Source organism: Caloenas nicobarica, chromosome 26 (genome assembly GCF_036013445.1).
Source record: "Caloenas nicobarica isolate bCalNic1 chromosome 26, bCalNic1.hap1, whole genome shotgun sequence".
NCBI classification, from domain to species: domain Eukaryota; kingdom Metazoa; phylum Chordata; class Aves; order Columbiformes; family Columbidae; genus Caloenas; species Caloenas nicobarica.
The window spans coordinates 608924-632184 of record NC_088270.1 but is presented as its reverse complement, the minus strand read 5'-3'; the positions used below and the strand labels follow the sequence as shown (position 1 = coordinate 632184).

Sequence of the window (23261 nt, the reverse complement as noted above, 5' to 3'; positions counted from 1 at the left end):
CTTCAAATGGAGCGTTCTTTCTGAATTGCTATTTCTTCTTGTTGGCTAATCGTCGCCGAGGGGCGGAGGGGACGAGGACGGAGCCGTCGTACACAAAGATGCTGTGTGTAACACTTGGCAGAAGGACTTGAATTGGATTACAAGCTCCTATTCCAGCAAGTAAATGTCCGTGGTGTTTTTATAGCTTATCTCTATTCATCTATGTTTGCAGGGCTTTGCTTGCCAAGCGTTAATGTAAACACTCTATTTTGAGACATCAGTCCATTTGCCTTCTGGAAATCCTTCTTTTCTAAGGTGGTAGTAAAGCTCTGCACATAAACCCGGCACAGCCGTGCGGCCGATGCTGCCGACGTGTCTGGCACCGGGGCGGCTCCAGCCAAACCTGCTCCGCACCGGGGCTGCGCCTGCAGGAATTAGCTTGACTTTCCACAGAACTTGCAAGCATTAGGTTGACTTTCTTAAGGGAATTTAGGAGGTGATTTTACTGTATTGTTGCTTTGGCTGAAAAAAATCGTGTAGAAACATCACCTGAAACTTGGACTGAGAAGAGAAAATGAGCAAATCTTGTGTGTCCAGCCAAGCAGTTGATTATTTCGGTGGCATAATATGTTGCACAATATTTTGGAATAAATGGTGTGAACTCTCGGAAACGTGGCCTGGAAAATGTGTGAAGAATTACAGTATTCAGTGAATGTGCAATCTGTGTAGTTCTTAGAGGGAACTTGGTGTTAAGTACTTAAGAATATTTTGTGGTTCAGAGCTTTCTCATGTTTATTTTGGGATGCTTTCTGATTGCAAAAAAAAAAAAAAGTAAGTATTTAACATAGTTCATTGCCTGCTTGGAGAGCACAGCACAGTGAATGGAAAGATAAAGGCACAGCCTCCCAGAGTGGAGCTGCTGCTGGCGTATCTGTATGGAATGACATGAAAATGTTCCTTCCTAGCGCAGGGAACTCTGCAGAAATGGGGAAATCTGACAATAAATCCTGGCTGTTTTCTTCCCCTCCATTTGCTCCAGTTCCCTGAAAACTTGTTGACATATTAAGTGGTGTTGAACTACCTTGTTTGGCGGCAGATCTTGTTTAGAGGTGAGTGCCAGTGATGGGAATTACAGCCGTAAATCACTTGTTCGGATAACGAGGCTGGCCCGGGAAAGTCTCCGGGAATTCGTTTGGCAGGAAAAAGGAAAGACTCGTGTTTTCTGGCATCGCCGCGGGGTCAGGGAAGGAAGGTACAGGACGAAGTTCCCCACCCCACGTTGAACCATTGAACAGGACTCCAGCTTGGGAACGCTTGCTGAGATACGGGTTGGTACTGGTGTGGGTGGAGCAGTGGGCTCTGGAGAAGCTTGTTCTGCTTTAAAAAATTGAATTTTACCCCGTTGACCGCAAGAGGGGTGAGAGAAGGGACATGGTAAAACCGTGAAATGACATCAAGTTTGAGATACTATTTTGATGCCTTCTGAAATGTCGCTCCAGGACCCATTTTCAGGTGGGATGTGGGGCCAGTGAAGAGGAATAGGCAGATGCTCCGGTGTTCCATCCCTTGGGCAGTGGTGTCTAATGCTTTGAGTGCGGGATTTCGGACCGTCCCCAGGCGGGGGTGCGAGGGGCAGCAGCATCGCGTGCCTCGCTCTGCCCGTGGTGCCCATCGCCTTAGGGCTGCGTGCGCTGCTTTGCGCGGTTTGGCAGAGCAGCAGTTTCTGCAGCACAGCAGTGATTTAGAGCCTGGCACAGCCTCGTTTCACTGGGAGCATTGATACCATACACAGGCTTAAGCATTATCAGCCTTTGCCAGTTGCTCTCAGTGTTTTCCTTAGAAAGCAATAACAATCATCACTTCAGGATGCTCTAATATTCACCCAAGTGTTTGGTTCTAAGCGTTCTCGTCCCCTGTGTTACATGATCTGGTGATGTGGGATTTCCACGTCTTTAAGGTTATTTCCAATTGCATGCATTGCGGATGAGGTGACGTTTGTGCAGGTCCTTCGGGGGCAGCTGGGTCACCGCGGGACACGCTGACCAAGCTCCGCGTTCTCTTCTCCTGGGGCCGCTGTCCCAGCTGTGGGGAAGGGGCAGATGGTTTGTGGGGGCAATAACCTCGTCCTCTTGGCATCCCTTAAACCTGATGCTGTGGTAGCAACATTCTGCGTGAACGATAAACGGATGGGTAAACTGGGGGGGAGTAAAACCCACTCCAAAATAAACAAGGGTATTTCTCTGTGTAGTGGCATTGGAATGAATGGGAAACTGCATTTCATTGCAGGCTGCATTATTTCAATGTTTTGCAGTGGAGAAGTTCACACCTGATTCTGTTTTCTAGTCCCACTGTTACTCTTTGCAGTTCTAGGTTCAGGATTATTGTATCTACAATACCTGAAGCTGCTGAAATTACTATTTAAGAGGAAGCCCTGGCATGAAGTTGTAGGAGGATTATTAAAATATATGCACTTTTCAATAAAGGTATCTTGCAGGTTTATTTCAGTGCATCGAATTTAGCTTAGCGCGTGTTAAGAAGCAGCGCTGTTGATACCATCGCGTGGAAGGTGCCGACGCGCTGGCCCTTGAAAAATGGCAGGAAAAATGGTCAAAGCGCTTGCGAGGTGAATATCAGTTATAAACCAGCTTTTAAAACCGGGCAGGCTTCAAAGGTGGCATTTTTGGAGTAAAGTACACTTCATTTTAAAAAAATCCATCTGAACAGATGAAATTCTTCCTGGTATAAGCACCTGAGGTAACAGAAAGGGAGCTGGAAGAGATTGTCTGTTTTCCTGAGGTAGGATCAGACGTGTTAGGTAATTTCTGATTTGGCTTTGAAACCGTCCACGTCCCGGGATCCCAAGCGCTCCCCGGCGGCCCGTGCGTGTGCTCAGCTGTCCTCACGGCTTTCGTATTGTTCCCTTTCCCGACTGTTGGGTTTAAACGTTCTGGGTTTAAACGTTCCAGGTTTAAACGTTCCTGCTGCAGAGGGGCGTGCTGTGAAATCGTGGGATGGGATTTGAGGACACGAGCGGCAGCGATGCTGACCTGGCTACGGCGCCTTTTCCTTGCACCCTCCGCAGCCAGGGAGGCAAGAGAACTCGGCAAATACCGTTCAGGATAATGCGATTTGCTGAAGTAGTATATATTTTTAGGATGTTGACTACAGAGGCCTAAAATGATGTGGACAATTTGCCACCCTCGACAAGAAAAAATGTCTCTCTGGTTACATTTCATGCTAAAAGCAATCTTTTAATAGAGCTCTTCCTTAAAAGCTCGAGCGCTGTAATGGCACCGGCTTTGCTGTAAATCAGCGCCGATTGCTCCGTGCCCGCAGACTCTGACTGGGACTGGTGTTTCTTTTATCTTGGCCAGCAGCTCTGACCCTGCTCAGCTCACTTGTCCCCTGCTTTTCTTTGGGGACCGCGCGTTCTCTGCTGAAAACGGCTCTGACCGCCTCGGTTTCTGGGCTCGGCGGTAGCACAAGCTTTGGCTCCGTGGCGGCACCACGAGACCCACGGGCGCATCGTCCCCGTCCGGCACCTCCAGCCGCGCCGGGACCTGTGGATCCATCGGTTTTGTCATGGGCCAGACGTCGGGGCACAGAAACATGCTCAGATCCCAGGGACCTGCCGCGACAGCACGCGTGCTCAGAGACATTTGCTTGGCAATCCAAGGCATTAATAGCGGTTTTTGTTGACCACCTGTTCGGGGGGAGGTTTTTAATTACCTTTTTGGTTGCTGGCCAGCGTGATAATGCCTGTACACGTTTCTTCGCCTCTGTTTGGTTCTCCCAGCTTGAACACAAAGCGAGCATTAAATTGCCTTTTCAGAAGTGCCGCAGCCTTTGCAAGGGGTGGCGGCTTTTCCCCTATCTCAGTTGTATCTCGCGACCTGGGGTGCCAGGAAGCTGAATTTCAAGGGAAAAAGCTCAGAAAAGGCTTTGGGAGCCCTTGGCAGCCCTGATGCCGTTATTCAGCAAGTGTGTGTGCTAGAGGGCGGCTGGGGAGCTGGAGGAGCTGGGAGAGGACAGGACTGGTGCCTGGGAGGTGATGCAGACCCTGGCCGGGAGCTGTCAGAGACGTCTTTGCTGTGCAGCCAGGGGAGCTCTGCCCTTCCTCGGAGCGCTGGGAAGGATTCCTGTTTGCACAGGGCTTTGGGTTTGTCGGGCTCTATGTAAATAGCGGTTATGGCTTTTTTGTATTAATTCCCTCCCCGCTTGGTAAATAACCCACGCCGCGTGTGCCTGATGCAAGTGGCGCTGGTTTTGGGGGAGGCATTTTTTAGCCCCTCTGCCCTTGTGTTTGTGTGTCTATAACAACAGGCAGAAGGCTCATTAGGAGAAATCTATAGGAAAGGTTAGACGTGTAAGGCCGTGTTAAGTGTTTTACTGCTGAGGCTGGGAACTCATCCCCAAAACTTAGTGTTGTGCCTAAAACCGTGGAGGGTGGGAACTGACTCTCTGCCAGTTATTTACTTAAACTGAAGAGATCTTTGCTTTCAAATTACTTATCTGGAGTGTTGGCAGGCTCATCAATTCAAGGGACTGTTCCAAACACTGTCAATCTCAGACGTAATCCTATTAAAATAATGGAGTGTTTCAGGGTAAAGAATCCCCCATCCTCAGTGCCCAGCTCACAGCAGAAGACACAAGTTCCCAGCAGCTCGTCAGAGACGAGGGGAGTTCGGGCTCGTTTAGGGCTGTCCGTGATTCGATTTTTGGGGGCTGTTATCTGGGATTTGCAGCTGGAATGCCAGGAATGCCAGACCCCTCCAGACCCGCTCTGTCCCGGGCGTTCCCAGCGTTGTGCACTTAATGCGCTGAGCCTGTAGCGATGTCTTCTGTTCTTCTGATCCTCGCAGGAGGCTTCATTTTTGGACAGGTTCTGGCAGTCCTGTGGTTCTTCCCCAGTTAAAAGACAGATGAGCTCTGGGGTTTGTGGTGTTGGAGCGGAGCGGGGACAACGGCCGCTCCTGGTGGTGACGCTGCCGTGGGGCCCCCAGCACATCAAAGCGCAGCCTCTGCTGCTTTTGGAGAGAAGACGCTCTCTCCAGTTTGCCTTTTGATAATCTTCAAATGCAGGCATGACCTGAATTTACAACACGGGCAAAGAAAGCGAGAGGAAAAATATCTCTGAAAGCTTTTAAGGTGCCTTTGACAGCAGTAAACTAGAGAAAATAAGCACGAGTTCTTCTCTCTCCCCTTTGCTTTTGTAGGTCACTTCAGGGGAAATCTGAGCAAATCGGAGAACTTCAAAACCAACCTGCAGCCCAATCGCTTCCACCAGCTCACCAAAAACACCTCCTGCCGCGCAACCCACAAACCTCAAACTCCATTTGGCTGGTTCATGCGAAAACCATCTTTGCGTAACTCGCCGCAAAGAGGACATGAAGTTCTCTGGGTTTGGGAAAGTAAACACATTTATTTTTGTTTGCAGAAGCTTTTCCATGGTGCAGCGCTCTGCAAAGCCCTGCCCTCGGTCCCAGCATCCCGCACCGGGCTGGTTTCTGGCGCGCGGTTCCCGGCGCAGCGGGAGGAGGATCAGCAGCCCGGACCAGCTAAGCCCTAACGGGGGTTTAGCCAGGCCGGGCACCATCGGTGCCTCGATGAGCTGCCGAGAGCGGCGTTTGGGCTGCTGGCTCCACTCCCAGTGCATCTGTGCGTCTGTGCCATGGGGAGGAACGTGTGCTTATTGTTGAAATATCGGCTGCACGCATTTGCCGGAGGTGAAGGAAAGGCACTTTGCTGCAGTAACTGCTGTGGACGTGCTGTTGTGATAATGCTCTGGGGGTTTTTATAGTGAGATGCGGCTCAATATATTTTCTCCTCCCTGTGTACGTTTTTAAAACCAGCCCAGCAGATCTAAGTGATAAATGATGCTTTGAAGGCTGCTTTCAGGTGTCCAGTAATTTTGGCTTGAAATGTTTATTTGCTCGAATCATTACTTTAGTTTAATCTACTTGGATCTATCTGGTAATAGGTATCAGCTGTTGTGGTAGCTGCCTCGTGCATTACGCATGAAATAGTGTTGGTCATAGGAATATGAAGGAATAAACGAACCTCTCCAGATTGCTCTAAATTGAGATGTTTATTGAGGAGAACTTGTGGGACCAGAACTTCATTTGGTTTGGAAGTGGCTGGAAACGCCCTGTCTGGCTGTTTGTGTTCGGAGATGCCCTTTGTGGAGGCGACTGCGGGAAGGTTTCACCATTTTCCTCCGGACCAGCACAGATCCCGGGCTCTCTCTCGGGGCCGCTGAAGCATGGCTCAGAAGCCCCGTTCCGCACGGGCCCTGTGCGAACCGCAGGTTTTAGCAGGTAAAAGCCCCGCCCGCGGGTCCCGACGGCCCCGTCTTGCTGGCTCAGCTCTGGCCCTTGCAGAGCAAAGTGGAGCTGACGGTCTGGTCACCCAGGCTGCAGAGTAAGGACGTGTGTCCAGGGCGATAGTGTCAGCGCCAAGGACCAGCACTGAGCACAGTTAAACCTGGTTACTGACCCACTTACAGGCTGCAGAAGGTGCTGGGGTTCTAGCTTAAGCACAAATACCCCGTTTAATTGTTTTTCCTTGATTAATAATGCGTAAGTGAAGTATCAGTCAAGATTTTTACAACAAGAAAGCAACTTTAAAACATTACATTTCTTTTACCTCGGGAGAACTTAATTAGCTGTCAACAGCACAACACATGAATGGTGACTTTTGAATGAAGTTATGAAATCTCTGCTCCTGAGGCATTTTTCTCCCACCTTCCAAGGCAGAGGGAAACACAACAGATTTGTTTAGATAGAAGCAAAGTAATTTTAGGAGAATGCTTTTGCCTGTGCAGTTTCCCTGTATTAATTACAGAAGCTCACAGCCCTTTGCTTCTTATTTGAAAGGGAGCGACTCGCACAAAGAGGTTATTAAATCAGGTTGGAAGTGCACTCCAAGCAAATCCGAGATTGTGGTCTTGCGGTTCTCCTTTTAATGGGCTAATTTCTTCAGCGATTGAACTTCCATCATTCAACTCGATACCATGGTAATTTACTTATTTTGCAAATGCAATAAATAAGGCACAGCCAGCAAATCACTTGGGCGCTCCCGATTTGCAGCCGTTGCTGCTGACGGGTGATGGACGCGGCTGTCGGAATCACTGCGAAAAGTGCTCAGGTGTCCTCGGTTCCGGTGGCTTTGGCGAGACTGCGCCAGGATCTGCTGTTAAATACAGCTCGCCTGTTTTACCCAGGATTGTCTCATGGCAGAATTCAGTGTGTTAGCCAGATGAAGCCTCTACACCTGGCTTTCCAGGACCAGCTTGTTGCGTAATGGTTTTCTCCCTCGAATTCTTCTCCTAATAACCTAAAAAAAGGGCAAAGCAAACCCAAACTGAAAACCCTGTTGTTAAAATGGGAATAGCTGCGTCTCCTTGGGGAATCTGGTGTTTGCCTACCTCAATAATCGAACCTCCAGCTTAATGTATGGCAAGGCTTTTTCCAGGGGCCTTGAATAAGTGGATGAATGTGGGTACAGAAAAGATCTGCAGATCTTTGTTCAGCTCTCCTGTGGTGCTGTGCTGAGCTCTGTTAAGCTTGGCCTTTATGAAGAGCCCAGGTGACCTGGCTCTGCTGGGGGAGCAGGAGCAGGAGCCCCAGAGCTGATCCTGGGGAAGATCCGGGGAGATGCTCGATGAGTCCGGAGGGACCTGTTGTTTATAGCGCACTGAGAGTGAAAGTGCTGCCAGGGTGTGAAATTGTCTCAGTTGCAACGAAGTTGTGAGATTAAGTATCAACAAACTTATAAAAGGAAATGAAATAGATGTGGAGAGGGTCCATGGGTCCAGCAGCAGCTCCGGCCGCTGCCACTGAAAACTGGATTTGTTCATCTGCTGCTTTAATATCTGTGCCAGTTCCGAATCTGTAAAGAAGTTATTGCGTCTTGGATAGAATTGGTAACAACGTGTTTTTAATTGACCACAGAAGTCTGTAATATACATTTGTCCTCCCCGTGACTTATTCCTGGTGGCTCTTCCTCCGATTGCGGGTATATGGAACTGGAGCTCCCGAATGTAAGATTAATTTTTACCGAGCGAGGTGCACGCGCCGTGCCGGCGGGCTCGGGGGGCCGTGCCGGCGGGCTCGGGGGGCCGTGCTGCCGGGCTTGGGGGGCCGTGCCAAGCTGGTGTCTGGGGCCCAGCGCGGTCTGGCCAGGCAGAGGCTTGTTCCCCGTCCCACGTCACGGATGGTTCCTCCTCAGCCTGCCTGGGATCGGGGACACGTGAGAGGAGACAAAAGGCCTTTTCTGGCTAAACCTCTAATATGGAGTTATTTTTCAGTGCAGGTCTCACGTTCGGCTCCTGGGTCAGCAGTCACCTCAGGGCTGACCGAGATTCCCGGGGCGACACGGAGGGACGGGCCGTGCTCCCACATCTCTGTGACAAACCATTCCAGATTTGGCAGGTGCGAGGCAATTGTGAGCTGTATCCTGACACCACTTTGGGGCTCAGGAAGGTGTTTTTGTAGCAGATGGAGCTATTAGTTAGCTGTGCTATCTTGAAGAATTGCTTTCCCAGGTAATCAGCTCTGCTCATTTAGGATGTCGTTTCCCCACCTCGATATGTCAGCCGAGGAAGCAGGAATGATTAATCACTGCGGCTTGGACACTGCACAAGAATAACTGCGCGGAGGGAACCGTTCTGCGGAGCACCAATGCCACAGGGACTTTAAAGTGCTCTGATGCAAAGCAAACAAGATGGAAAAGATGAGCGTGATGCTGCCTGACGGCCGCGTGGCAGCCCGTGGAGTTTCTGTGGCAACCCCAACATTTGCAATTCATGGGCAGCCCGGAGCGAGACAAAACTTTGGCGCCGTGGCGGTGGAAGGGCCGGCAGCGGCCCCGGTCGTGCGGGCAGCAGAAATCCCGGAGAGCAGCGCGGTGAACCCGCCTCGGGTGCAGGTTCCTCTGGGGCTGTGCTGGAGCAGGCTGGGGGCTCAGGAAAGGTACGGTCAGAATTAGCCCTTGGTCCCAGCTGCAGGCTGTTTATACACGAGGCTGCTTTGGGTGGACAGAGCGATGGAAATGCTGCAAAAGAAGCACATTTTTATTCCTCTTGGGTTAAAGGCTGAAAATGAGATCCTGTTTTTTCAGTTACTAATTTTCTTGAATTGCCAACAAAGATGGTTAATCCTTTTTTTTAATTATTATTTTCCTCTGGCAGATCTCAGGCTTAAGTCTCTTGGTGACTGCCTCTATTTTCATTTCACCCCTTTGAAAACAACTTGGAATATTTTGCAAGACTTAGTGTTATCACGTACCCTACAAACAGAAAGTGCAAAATGGGGCAGCCGGGGATTTGTCATACGAAAGGACATCGGCTCCTGCATGTTTTATACGTCTGTAACCGCGTCGTTCCGTACACACGTACAACCAGGCGGGGCGAGGAGTTGTGTCCTGGTGAAGATACTGATGCTGCAGGGTGCTCAGGACCTGGAGCGCTGGGCTCCTGGAGGGACCGGGGCTGTAGCGGGGAGCGCAGGGAGGAGATTTACCTGTGAGCGCCTTGGTGAACGCGTCTTCTCCCTGCCCGGCTCACTGATGTCTGCCTCTCAAAGCCTTGCTGTTTGTTGTCAAAGCAGCCAATGCCTGTAGCTAAATTTTGAAGTTAATTGCCTGGTTGCAGACTGCAAGGAAGGCAAAGTGTTACAAGAAGATAGCTGCGGATAGAGAGGCTGAGAGAATCACCTCGGGGCATCTGCCTGTGAGCAGGCATGTAAAAATATTAATTTTTGAACTGTTGACTTCAAATGGCTTGTGGAAAAATGTTTAAGTATTTTTTTTTTCTATCAGATTTGATCTTTTTGAGTCACAAGACCTTTTTGTGGTTGGCAGGGCTCCTGTAACATATTTCTTTTTAAACGATCTCTGAAGTTGTCGAGTACATGGGTATGAAAGTGCTTGATGGAAAGCCATACAATTTGTTCAGGCAGCAGCATAGGACGAGTTGTTTCGGTGAGACTGAATTGGCTTTTTGAAGCTCTGCTCCTGGCGTTTGAGAGGTTTGGTGCGAGGAATGCGAAGGTGTGCTCGGAGGCTGCGCTCGCGGGTGTGTGTTGGGGCAGCAGGCTTGTCTCTGGAGGCTGGAGACTCCTTCCTAAAGTACAAAATAAAAAAATACCAGGATGCAGGCCTCGCTGTTGGCAACGTTTCTGTGTCAGCTTCAATAATGTGTCTGTGCCCCCCATCTGCTGTCACGGTGACGGCCGCGTTTCTTGGCTCCCGGCCCCTCGTGTTTTGGCTGAGCAGGAGCATCGTGCAGCGCAGCCGCGCCAGCCCGCGCCGCCTCCCACGCGCGCTCCCAACCGCCAGAACACGAACCCAGGGAGCTCCCGCTGCCGGGGGAGGGCACGGCAGGCTGCGAGGAGAGTGCGTAAATAATAAAGAAAGTGAATCACTGACGGTTATCTCTAAGTGTCAGATCGCTAAGAACCGCCGCGAGGGGCCCGTGGAGGCGGCCAGGCTGCCGTGGGCTGCCGAGCTCCTGGCTCTGGGTGGCTCTGGAGGCGGCTTGGACGACCACGCGTTCCCGGCTGCGACTCCGGCATCGTCCTGAACCAGGTAGTTAGTGCTGCCACACCGGCAGGCGAGAGCATTGCTCATCGGATTAGCGGCTTCAGAGGAAATAACTCGGAGGTAGGAAATACAACGTTAAGGAAAACAGACCACACGCTTCCTAAGTCAAGAAGGATTGGAGCGTTTCTGTGAAGCTCTTGTGTTTTGGCTTGCAGGTTTGCTCCCTAGGGTACGCCCAAGGGGGTTTCAGTAGGTTTGGGTCTGGATTTGACCCTAAGACGGCAAACGGACAAGGAAAAAAGAGCAGCAGGGATGTGTCATCTGGAAGATTAGAAATTTTGCTATTGATTATGCTCTGCAGAAACACGGTCATCTTTCTGGTCGGGAGCTGTAAACAGCAGGTTGGACCAACTACCTCTTTGTTTGCTGCAGCCGTGTCAGTGGGTGAGCAGAGTTGGTGAGCAGAGCGTTTCCCGGGGCGGGGGGACACGGAGCGGTGCGGGTGCCCTTCCCGGCCCGCGGGCAGTGCGTGCTCCATACGTTTGTGTCCGGGCTGCAGGGCTGGAACACAAGGCGGTGTCTCTGTGCACGGGGTCCCGTCCTCGGTGCCGTCCTGCGCGTCTCCCCCGCTCTCCTGGTTCACGTGGAGCACATGGCGACGTGTTTTGCTGAGTGTGGGACTTGATGAGGTGCCAGGTTGGGAATAGAGTTGTGCTCAGCGGCTGGAGTTCATGGTGGAGCGTACCTTTAATGTGAAGTGACACTTGTCAAAATAAATGAGCGAGATTTTTATTGCATGTTCACTCGCTTGTAAAATTTGCTAGTCTGCAGTGGCTCTTAATCATTGATGTGAATTAGCCAGGCTCTCCTGTAGTTTAATTACTGGTATGTCATGTTTAAATTCTTCCTTGATGAAGTAACGGTTAGATTATATGCACAGTTTCGTAACAGGTAACGGGCACAACACAGACGCAGGAGACTGTCGGAGGGTCCTGGTTCCGCATTCACAGCCTCGCAAGGCTCCGTTATGTTGTTCGGCAAAAGCAGGAATGCTTTGTATTGTTTCACACCTCTTTGTTGCTGGGCATTAATGGGGAGATGGGCAAGGACTGCCCAAAGATGTGGATCTGGAAAGGATTTTTTACTTCTCTACTGTTGCAGCTTTTCAGTAACTGAGAGCGCTCCCAAGCCCTGGTGTTCCCTGCAAATGCTGCTCATTGCTTGACTCTGTTCTCAGAAGATGCCAGAGCTACGGTGTTTAAACAGCACGGCATGTGGAGCAATAGATAACGTTAAACTGAAACTCTCCGCAGGTGATGTACTCCTGCAGATCTGAAACGCAGCGGTGCCTCCCCTGCCCGCGGCCGCCAGCCCTCGGCAGCGGGGCCCTGGGGACCTTGCCCCGTCGCCCCTCGCGACCTCCTGCTCAGCCTGAGATCCCGGGGGCCGAGGAACCCAGGACCGAGTCTGACCGCGCGTTGCCAGGGGGGCAAAGAAGGGCTGTTGAACTCCTAGAAATCGTATTGGAGAGACTGGCACGTTTCCTCTCGGTCCTGGAAGCGCTTTGAGACAGTCAAGTTCTCCAGATGTTCTGTACAGCTGTTGCCTTTACAATAGAGATTTCAAAATTACATACCTGAATACAAAGTGCAAGCTCATTCCTCAGTCTCTTATCGGAAATTCTCTGTTTACCTCGGTAATGCGGTTCCTAAGTAGCCACGCTCGGTAATGAGTAGGTGCGATGAGACAAGATGCGCAGAGGTTGTAATTGCAAAGAAGATAACGTTTTAAGAAGTGAGAAATTGAGGATGCTTTCCATATGGAATAATATGTAATCAGCCTTTTAAATCCAAGGACTGCCTAACTGCTTTTTCCTGCGGTGGGGAGGGGAGGAATGGCCTGTAGATCACTCGCAGTTCCGCCGAGTGGAGGCTTTGGTAGAACTGCAGAGGAAAGCAGCCCGAGTTCACCTGCCCCGCGCTCGGGATCCACATCCCACCCGGCAGCGCCGCGGCCTCAATTAGAGGTGACAAATTATTGATAATTAGCGCTGCTTTTTGTTTTACCATTGCAAAAAGGCGAATTTATAAAAGCCAATTTATTTTTATCTTTGGCCTCGGGAGCTCCAAGGCAGTTGTGCTTATTCTTAATTGCTTGTTTTATGGGGGAGAATTAAGCTGTAATGTAAACGGCAGCGCAAGGGGGCTGGGACAGAACCGCCGCAGTGTTCCAACAGCAGGGAGGAAATCCGAGGATTGCCTAATACTTCACAAATTCCAAATTTTATTAAGTTTAACAATGCAACCATTTCCAACCATTCTATAACTAAATATAGTAATGAAATTTTATTTGAAGTCAGGAACATTATCCAGATATGACTTGATGCGTATAAGATACTGCACATCAACGGAGTGGTACAGATTGTGTTAAATGGGCCTGAAATAATCTTCAGGAAAGAAAATCGTTTTCTATTCTTCTTGACACAAAGTGTTTGTCACAGATATGCATTCTTATCCACGTCTTGTTAGTGAAATCATTATACTTTTCATTACAACTTTTATGTAAATATGCCGGTTTCCCTTGATTAGGTTTACGTGAATAAGCTGTAATTTCGGGCTGATGTGCTATTAACGTGCAACAATTAACTGCGTAATCACAGTGTGATAAACCTCGGCTTGCTGTCCAGTCGCTTTTGGGTCGTCCTACTTCCATTCATCCTCTTGCTCACCGGCACACATGCAGCCTTTGAAGTCTATTTAAGGAAACTTTTTTTCCCAGGCAGCTTCTTGTATCTGCTTGATTTTGTGTTAATCTCTTTGTGCGTGTGGCTCATGATGGTTAAGCCATGGGAGTGGCTGAACTTGGCTGCAGAAGCTCGGTGAAGGCTTTCGCTGCGTAGTTCGCAAAGGGGAGAAGCAGGAGGGCTGTCAACACCCGCCACCAAAACCCGTCCCCCCGTGGCTGTCGCTGCTCCCCGTGCCCTGTCTCGGTGTCAAACCATCCCGGTGTGTCCCGGAGAAGCTGCACACGCGGTTCCCTTGCGGCACCTCGTGCTGGATGTGTTGCAGTTCCGTATTGCAGAGTAAACGCGCAGAATTAAACTTTTCTTTTTCAGGTTTTTGTATCTAAGCTGCTACGTTTGTGCTAATCTTGTGTTTTCCCCGTTTTCTTTAGGTAAGTGAATGCGTTCAGGCACAAAATTTGCATGATGACGTTCTGCACTGGGGAGCTGCCGAGCGCGGACACTGGAAATCGTAAGATGTGTGTTGGGGGACAGCGAGGACAGGGAGATGGGGGGACAGCGAGGATGGGGGGACAGCCATTGAAACAACCTGAAAAAATGCATCACCAGGTTTTGAGGTTGGCCGGGACCGGCCTGTTTGGGTGAGGAGAGGACTCGGACGCTTCCCCTCCCAGCCCTGCAGTGAACACCCCTGTGCCCCCAGTGCACCCCTGTGTGTTCTGTCACTTCTGTGCCCGAGTTGCTCTGCTATGTTCCCCGGTGTTGCTCTGTGAAGAGTGGTGGTTAAACACAGCTCAGTCCTTGGCGTGGGAGCGTTCTCCAGTTTGGTGTTGGAAGGGAGCATGAGGTAGGAGAGAGGAAGGGGTTTTTAAATAATGCTTAATCTAGGATTAAATGCACAGGCGTGCCTGGAGAAAATGAGATCTCTCTGATCAGATTCTCCGAATACTTTCTGTCTTATCTAATAAGAAAAGCGAGTAGAGGGAATTATGTGCTGGAAGGGGGAGTTTTAATAGCAACAGATATGCAAAGAGGAAGGTGTCTCTAGTGAATAAAGAACATGGGCTGGCAAATAGCTGGTTTTGGAGGGGGCGCATCCTGCCCGGCCGCCTGCCTGCGGGGGGGCCGTCCTCTTTGGCACGGCCGGGGCATCCCCAGGAAAACAGGAGCGTCTCACGCTGGGTGCCAGAGGCTCCGGTACCTTTTTGTCCAAGAACCCAGTGAAATGGCCCAGGATTTGGTTGCGGGTGCCGCTCAAGGTCAGTGGTTTGGTCTCACGAGGCACCAGGCGTGTGGAGAGGCTGTTGGGGAGAAGAAGGGAAAATCGGGCACGGAGCGAGATCAATTACTGTAGTGAGTAGGACCCATTTAGTCAGAAATACTCGTGTGATGTGCTAGAATCCCATTTTGGAGCAGTAACACCCTCGTCGTTGTATTCAAACACGGAGATAAATGCATCAATCTAAATTCATGATTTTCAGTTTTTCCATATAGTTGCTAATTATTGAGCATAACTGGCTTATTCATAATTTCTCTTCTCCTTCTGCTTGATAGCCATAATCCTGTATTTGTGCGGCTGTCATTCCCATGGTAACAGACTAGTGTCTGAAGCAGGAGATTATTAAATACAGAATAGTACATTAAAATAATGTTAAGGTTCTGACTTAGAGACTTTCACATGGGGGCAAACTTCAAAAAAAAGAGAACATTTTTACAGAAAGCAATTTACTTTGGCGGTAATGTTCTCAATTCCCACAGCTATTACTGAGGAGGTTTGTTTGAGCAGCCGCCCGTCTCCCGCTCCTCCCGCCCGCGCAGGAACCTCCGCTCCTGTTTGTGTCGTCAGGCTGTTGCCACGGAAACCCTGTCACAAACCCATCGGACCCGGCACAGCCGGTGGGGGCTGGAGGACCATGCTAGAAATGGTTATCGAAAGAGGGGACCGACCCCGGCCTCGTAGAGGTAACCAAGGATAAAAAGGAAGGGGCTGCGGCGCGTTTGTCTCCCAGCCGGCGTGCGGACGTGCAGCACCGCGCTTACAGTGTCTCCCTGGCTGGATTTGCAGAACCGCGACCCCAGCACTGCGGTGAACTCTAGCTTTGTCATTTCTGTGCCCCGTGGGGCTCCCAGCGGCGCTGGGGATCCGGGGCGGCCGGAGGACGAGCAGATCCTGTCCTTGGTCACACTGTGGTGTCACGCGTTGGTCCTTAGAGCCTCTGGAACCTCTTGTGTGCCTCGTGTCACACAGATGGGGACAAAGCAGTAACGCTGCAGCACGGCTGCCCTGGAGAAAGCGAGTTCGCGGTGATCTGGAATAACAGATTTCAAGATGATGCTTTTTTGTGCACTTAGGAAATCAGACTTTCATTAATGAAAGCTGCAGCTAAAATTTGAAAGAGGATTAAGCCAGGATTAACAGAGGGAAGGTAGCGAAAAGGTTTGACTGTCTGTCACAGACATACCAGCTGAATCGTCTGTCATGGTAATGAGATGAAATGGAAAATTCTTGCGTACTCGGGATATTGGTCACTAGCTGTTGCAGCCCTCAATGCTTTTTGCCGGTCTGTGCTGCCCAGACTCGTGCAGTCCATCTCCCAAAGGGAGGAGTTTCCCCCGCGGGTGCTGATGCTGCTTCCCTGACGTGGACAGACGAACGTCCTTTGCTGTAGGACAGGACGTGACCCGCGCCAGGACTGCAGGATCTCCCAGGTCTCCCTTTGGAGGGGGAAAAGCTGCTGTTTGGGGTTTGCTCCCGGCGAACCGCTGCCGCGGGGTTTCGGGGTGTGTGTTGGGAAGCACCTTCCCAGCGCCGCGTTCCTCTCGCAGCCAGCACGAGGTGACGGGCTCTGATGCGGGGCCAGGACGGCGTCCCCTTCGGTTTATCCTTGAGGTTTGCTGCCGGAATAAAAGCAGGGGCTCGACTGCTTTGTACACTGTGCTGAACGTTCCCTTTCTGTTTTAAACAATTTGCCTGTCCTTGCGCTTCTAAAGAGCTTAAGCATCATTTTCCCCTTGCAGTTGGTAATACTAGATGAGTAAGTACAGATTTCTGCGATCCATAAACCGTAAAGTCCTGCCTGCAACTTAAACCTTCGCATCTTTATGTGCTTTGTTATGGCTTTTCACATGTGTTAGGTTTTAACAAACAAGAGTTTTCCCTCTGGAGATAGACTTAAAAAAGAAGCTATAAGGAAAAGTATTGTTATCAGAGCATCTTGTCTCATGCTTAGCCTTAAGAAATACGCGACTTCAAAAGAAAAATAGCAGTAGGTCTGCTCATTTTTTTTTTTTTTTTTTCCCCACTCTTCCTTTGTTCCATTTGCAGTGTGTGCTGTCTGAGTTGGTTTTAGACTGCAGCCTACTGTGACTTACAAGGCAGCTTTGTAAAATTCTAGTAAAACTGCAGTGCCGTGACGCCTCCCGCGAGGGGCCGGGACGTTCTGCCCGCGCTGCCGATGGGGTCCCCGTGGCTGGAAACCTTCCGCGCTCGTTGCGGGGGGTGCATCGTTCTGAGCGTCCTTCGCAGGCTCCTCACGGCCGGGGAGCGGCCGCGGCAGCAGCGGAACCTCTGCAGAAAGTAGGACACGGTCCTGGCTTGTGCCGGTTGTGTAACCGCAGCGTCCCTCCCCCGCCAGCCTCTGCCTCCCGGGGAATTCGTGACCGAGTTCACTGCAATGCTATATTTGGCTGATATATTGAAAAATGCATTTGCTATCAATGGCTTCCTTTAGTACCAAGGGAAGCAGATTTATGGGCAGAGGAGCAGTGGCATCACAAGTACCTTGTCTTCACTCCTTTGCTGGGTTCCTCCCACCCGTGTCTGTTTGAACCCGCCGCGTTGTTCAGGAGGATGAGGATGTGAAACTCCGAGTGTACCTGGGTTTGCACCTCTGGCGAGATAGCCCGAGGACATGTCTTTATTTTTGTTCATTTCGATGAATTCTCTGGATTGGATGTCTAATTGTGCTCAATTATTACAGCCTTGCGCAGGTAGGGTAATAGTTTTTAGGCAGCGATGTACATTGATTTCTTTCAAGGGCTTTGAGACAATACTCAATTTGTAAAGAACGACTAACTTTGGTTTACTGTCAATTCTGGGGGGGTTTGCGTTTCTCCTGCTGTATTATTGGCAGCCTTTACACTGATTCAATTTGAAAAATGAATGAGGAATTAGCGCGTTCTCGTGTGGACATGTTTCAACTAAATTATTAAATGGAGTGGTTGACTCCTCTGTCGGAATTAAGCCAGTAGAAAAACTATAATTAACTATTTCATTGACTGGGGGAAGCTGCAAAATTGATGTAAGACATTGACCTCATAGATTTTTCTTGCCCATACCGTGGAAGCGAGGATGAGCCTTTCGGGGCAAGAGAAAGAATGGTGCTTGCTTTGGAGAGCTGGGGACACGTGGGGCTGCCTAACAGCCTGAGAAATGGGGGATTGCAGACTGTGCTGCTCTGAGGCCTTGAGGTGGGGAAATACCTGCTAGTGATCAAGAATATCCACGTTACTCTCCTAAACCAAAATTTTATTCGCTGTATAAAAGCGCATCTCTTGGTACTGTGTGCCATCAGGAGTGGGTTTTGTTTGTTCCAATGTGATACCTGTTTGCCATCCAAATCTTGCATCTAACCACATAAAACAGTCTTTATTATCTCTACTGACTTCATAGTTAAGATTTTGATAGGAATTGCTTGGGACTTTGTGGGGTATGTCGGATTTTGTTACAAGACAGGTGCGAGAGGTACGTTTGCATTTGCTGGCTTTGAAGAGTAAACGGAGCGTGTTTGTTTTTCCCCTTCGAGCAGCTGCGCACATCTGGCGCCGGGACCTGCGGGCGGCGCGGGGCTGTTAAACCCCCGGGTCGGGCTCGCCGGGCGCCCTGTGTCTGCGCTGCCGTGTCCCTGTCTCAGACGTGGCAGCTCCTTCAGCCTGATCTATTTTTAATCGCGCTGCACGGTACCAAGTCTGTGTGACGGCTGGGTTGCCAGGAGGAGCTCAGGTTTTCTGGAAGGTTTCTGGGAGCAGCAGCGGGACGTGTTTAAGGCGCGCCGCGAGGAGAAGGTGGGCTATCCATCAAACGCAAAATCTCGGATTGGAGGCTTCTATTTAGATTAAGCACGTTAAGAAAGATGGATGGCAGACGTATTTCAGCAGCATTGTCCCCAAAGCAGAACGGAATGTAAAGGCTGGTGAAGAAGGATCCAATTCCGTGGGCAAAGAGCTTGACCACGAGCTGGGTACAAAGGGAGTTTGGGGTCAGCGCGATGCTGGCTGGGGACTGATGTGCTTTTAGGATAAAAACATTGGTTTTGGGAACCCTCCCATTCACATCACATCCCCGCGAGCTTTGGGCTTGTACCAATACCAAGGGCTGTATTTCTGAAATGCTTTGATACAGCCAGAGTGGGGAGGGTGCTTTTGCAAAAGCCGATGTGGCTTTTCACGTCAGGACAGTGTTTTGCATGGTTGCGTGTGTTCATCTTATCCCTCGTGTGCCCAATCTGCAAAATAAATAACCCCCAAAACCTACTGGAGGGAAACTCCCGTCTTCAGAACACTTGATGTCTGTGCTGATGCAGCCCTTGGAGGGGACTATATTCAGTGAAGGGTTTATATGTTTTTCTTCTCGCTTGTGGTTATTATGATTGAAGATAAATGATTTTCTTTCCAAATCCTTGTTGTTAGTCTATGCATTCAGCTATTTTGTCCTCGTTTTGACAGATATGAAAAGCCAGGTAACAATCTTGATCTCATTTAGCATTCGGTAGCGGGCTAAATTAAATAAGGTGTGTGTGAACGGGTAAGTAGTTGGTGTGGCCGTGATTCATTCGGTGAGATATCTGTACATCCTGTTGTGCTTGGATTCTCGGTGCTACAAATGCCTTGTGTCGGTTCACGTGCTGGAGAAGTAGAGGCCCCACTACTGGTGGTTGATTCTTGTAACCTGGTTCTGTGACGGGCTCTCTGGAGCGTTTTCACTTGGCTATTAAAAAAAAGAAAAGGAAATGGAAAAGCTGCCCAGGTATTTCACCCTGTGTAGGTGCGTTGCCACAGTGGGGTGTCTTGTCCGTGTGCCATATTCCCTTTCTGTACCCGTGCCCCTTGGGTCGTGTTTGTGCAGGGTGGTATTTGTTTGTTCCGGAGGTGCTGGTTTGTGTGTTAATTTGCTGTTTGTGTCCCCAGGACCCTTCCCGTGTCCTTCGGCCGGGGGTTCCCAGGGCAGCAGCACGAGGACGATCCTGCTGAGCAGAAAGTCTGAATCCAGCCGCGTGGGTTTTCAGTACCCGGTTTCCAGCCCGTTTCTCGGTCCCGGTGGCCGAGGGTGGCGGGGACGCCCGGAGCCCAGTCCCACGGCCTCCCGTAGGTGCTGAGGAGCTGGGGTAGGTCAGCCCGGAGTCACGGGGCTTGCAAGGGAAAAAATGAGAACCGACTTCAAAGGACAACTCTGACACGGTCAATTAATAATTAAAACAGTTTTTTAATGAGCTGTGCAATTACCTGTGTGTCCCTGGAGATGATAGTTTATGGTATTATTGCTCGGTGCCCTTTCTTTAGTCATGGCAGATGACATCTGTAATTTAAAGCAGGCTAGACATTAAAGTGACAGAACTTTCATTAACCTTGTCTAAAGTTTGTTAATGACAAATGTCTCATAAAAAAAGCCATTGTCAAAACACCAGCTTAGCAGAAAGAGGAGCCTCTGATGGTGTAGTTGTGGCTTTGAGCGTGGTTTATCCGTTTAAAAGGCGGGTGTTCGCGCGGCCGAAAGGCCCGTGTGAAGGCAGGGCGCTGGGATTCCTGCCCCAAACCCCCTGGTGACGTACGGGCGCGTCTGCCCGCCCCGGCTCCTCCAGTGTGTTCTCCAGCGCTGAGCTTGCCATCCGAGGCACTGAGAAGGTAATTTGGTTTCGCTGGAGTCTACGTTAAAGCCAGAAATCATCTGCTTGAATCATGAGGGGCTTTGCGGGGACAGCTGGTGGGACACGTGTGAGCGGGAGATGCTTTGGGCGGGATCGGGCACGTCTTCGCATCTTCCCATCTCCGCCTGCACGTCAGCCTGCCCGGAAATGGAATTTCTGCAGCAGCCACTGAAGATACTACAGAGGAAAACATTTTGTTTGGCATTCTTGTAGTCTCCGGTACAGAACAGGTAGGAAGTGCCTTGTTAAATTATTTATTACCTTCAGATGAACTTCCAAGAGTTTATAGCAGCGCACTGTGGCCTCGGACTTTGTTAAACTGGATTAATTTTTGCTTCCAATCCTGTGAGACTTAAAGACCTATTAATATTGACTGCAGCATTTAGGAAGCGTCTTACGTGCAGAACACCTCTAATTCTGATGTAGCGAGACCTCTATTTCATCTTCCGGAAAGAAAGGTTGTTTCCCTTTCTAAATTAACAATAAGGAATGTAAAAGTCTGTGTGAGCGTAACAAGGTATTTCTTGCCTTTGTTTGTTGTGGCAAATGGGATTTCAGAAACTCGCTCCTGCAAGAGGCTTTATTTGCCTTGAAGAAAGGATTTGGTGTACTTGCTGGGGCCCTGCGCTGTTTAAAAATGCGTGTGTGTGTACATACGTACTTTATATGTACGTGTGCGTGTATGCCTAGAGAAGGCGTGTGCATGCTTCTGCTCGCCGGTATCTCCCCTCCGACACCTGGCCGGGCAGGACTCGGTGCTCGTTCCCGTCTCTCCTGCTGATCTGCTCAGGATCACTTTCCAGTTGGTCTTTTCATCAGCATGAGATCGATACCGAATCTGATTCAAGACAGTAACAACACATCGTGATAGTAGTAATTTTGTTGTAACAGACATGGGTTCTTCTTTCCAAATTCAGTTTCGCTGTGAATAGTTCTCCAACAGGAGAAGTACATTTCTGGGACGAAGGGCGATCTCTCAGGAGGACGTTCACTGTGTGGCTTCTCCTGGTTTCATTGTGCTCATGCAATGTCTGCAAACCCAAGGACTGCCACAGAAATGAGAGTTGCTCCTGTAAGCCACTGGTTCTTAATACAGACCAAACACGCAGATCCTGTGGATTAGTGTCATGGGACGCGGGGATGCTGCGGGCAGCGTTAGTGTCACTGGATTTTGACGGCAACTGAGGTTATTTACAGCCCTGTCCGCGTGCCTGGTGATCCCAGAAACGCTGTTCAACCCTGCAGAAACCCGCTGAACGCCTCTGCACACCTCAGAGATAAAAGGCCATTTCCCATGGCAGGTCCGACCTTCCTGTGCGCCGGCAGCGAACCTTGGTGGGTATCGGTGGCATCACCGGGCACTGGAGGGGCTGGAACGATGGGGAATAGCTGTTGTGTGTGTTTATCTAAGACATAATGTATATTCCCTAGGTAAACGTATCATGTTGCCAAATTTTTGTCTACAAATTGCTCAAACCGGTTATGCAAGCACGTTTGCAAATGCACGTGGCTCCAGGGAACATGCTTTTGTATAAAATAGTCCATTAATTTGAGCAAAATGTTTTAAATAGTTGCAGATGATTTATTTCTCAGAGCTGAGTTGCTGGGACGTACCAAGTAGCAGATGTGCTGGTCGTGTTCGTGCGCTCGGGCTGGAGGGACAACCCTGCTCGCGCTGATGTGATTCTGCAGAACGCGGCTCTGCCGAGCGGGCAGAGCTGTTAGGATGCTCTGCAGCACCTGCAGTCGCTGATCTGCTAGTGAAATGCAAAAAGGTTGGGGAATGTATGTCGCTCGACAGTTTGAATTGCTCAGCCTGTTCGTCTAAGCCCTTTGTTGTGAAGGAAAGTCGGATGCGCAAACACGCGCAGTCCAGAGCTCGGGCGCAGCCTGCAGAGCTGTGTCCTGCGGTCGGGGGGTTGTGACAGTCGCTTGGCTTTCGCTGCCCAGGACACTTGTTACTTGGGGGCTCTGAAGTTAGAGGGTGCCTAAGCTGTAACTTTGCTGTACTTGCGTTAACGTTCCATGCCGTGGTTTCTCCTGCCGCGGCTCGCCAGCTCTGCGCTGGATGTGCAGAGTGCTGTTTTCCTTCCCCCCGCAGCTGCCTCACTGTTCAGGTGATGGCTCGACCTGGGGCTGCAGTGGGAACGGCTGCTCCAGCCCCGCTTGGGTGATAACGTCAGGGGGAAGAAGTGGCCGCTGTGGCTCGGCTTTGCTTGGCGAGACGCTGAGTTGCTCCTTTTAATCACGCGGTTTCATTGCAGACGCTTTTGCCAGCCTTGAAGAAGGCTAAAATAGGCACAAGTTTGGTTTTAAAGATAGCGAAATAACTGGTGCATAGCTAACTTGTGATTACCGCTGCTATTGGTGTTTTATAACCACAAAAATATCAAATTCTGTACAGTTCAGGACTTCTGATGTTGGGGGGAAGCGAGGTTAAATAGCATCTCGCACCTTTCACTTCACATCTCATTATTCACTGCTAATAGAAGCCTGGACCATCTGTCTCCGCACGGAACGCGGGGATGTGACAGGCATGGAGATGTTGCAGAACTTTCTCTTGAGGGGGGTGTTTCTGCGTGTTGTGCTCTCGTTAACCATCGTTAGGGTGGGCCCATGTTGTCTGGATGCCTCATGGGCTGAAGGAGGCGATGGGGCACAGGCTGGCTGCCTCTGCTGCCCAGTGCGTGCAGCACCGCCGCTGTTCTGTTTTCCGACAGTTTTGCTCTAGAAATACTCAGAATATCAACTATCCGTCTTCCCTGGAGGGCAGAAACTGCTGTGCGGTTTTTTTATTCTTTTATGTTTTCCTTCTGCAGTGGTGAGGAAAAAATATCTGCTTCTTTCCATCAGTTAAACTGATGCTTCTAAAAGATTTAACAAATATCTTCTTTCCATATGTTTATCAGGCTTGTGAATTCAAGACCTGAACCCAGGTCCACCTGCACAGGGCGTCTGCGTGTGGGTGTTATTAGGAGGGACAGGCACCGGTTTAAACGCTGGGTGATTTGAGGCGAGAGTGTGGCGGGCTGGACACCAAGGCTGCTTAAGGAAGAGACGATGGATTCCTGCAG

General features: G+C 50.1%; 1 protein-coding gene across 11 annotated transcripts in view; it reads left to right on the top strand.

Annotated features, from left to right (window-relative positions):
• CADM1 (cell adhesion molecule 1) overlaps positions 1 to 23261 on the top strand; it is a 124035-nt gene that overhangs the window by 32765 nt on the left and 68009 nt on the right. For 3 of the 11 annotated variants that reach the window (XM_065652202.1, XM_065652204.1, XM_065652203.1), the window contains one exon: positions 13696 to 13775. The exons of the other annotated variants lie outside the window; for them this stretch is intronic. In XM_065652202.1, the coding sequence (XP_065508274.1) occupies positions 13727 to 13775 (49 nt within the window). In that variant the 5' untranslated portion in view covers positions 13696 to 13726. The remainder of the gene's footprint in view (positions 1 to 13695; positions 13776 to 23261) is intronic. 11 annotated transcript variants of the gene reach the window in all.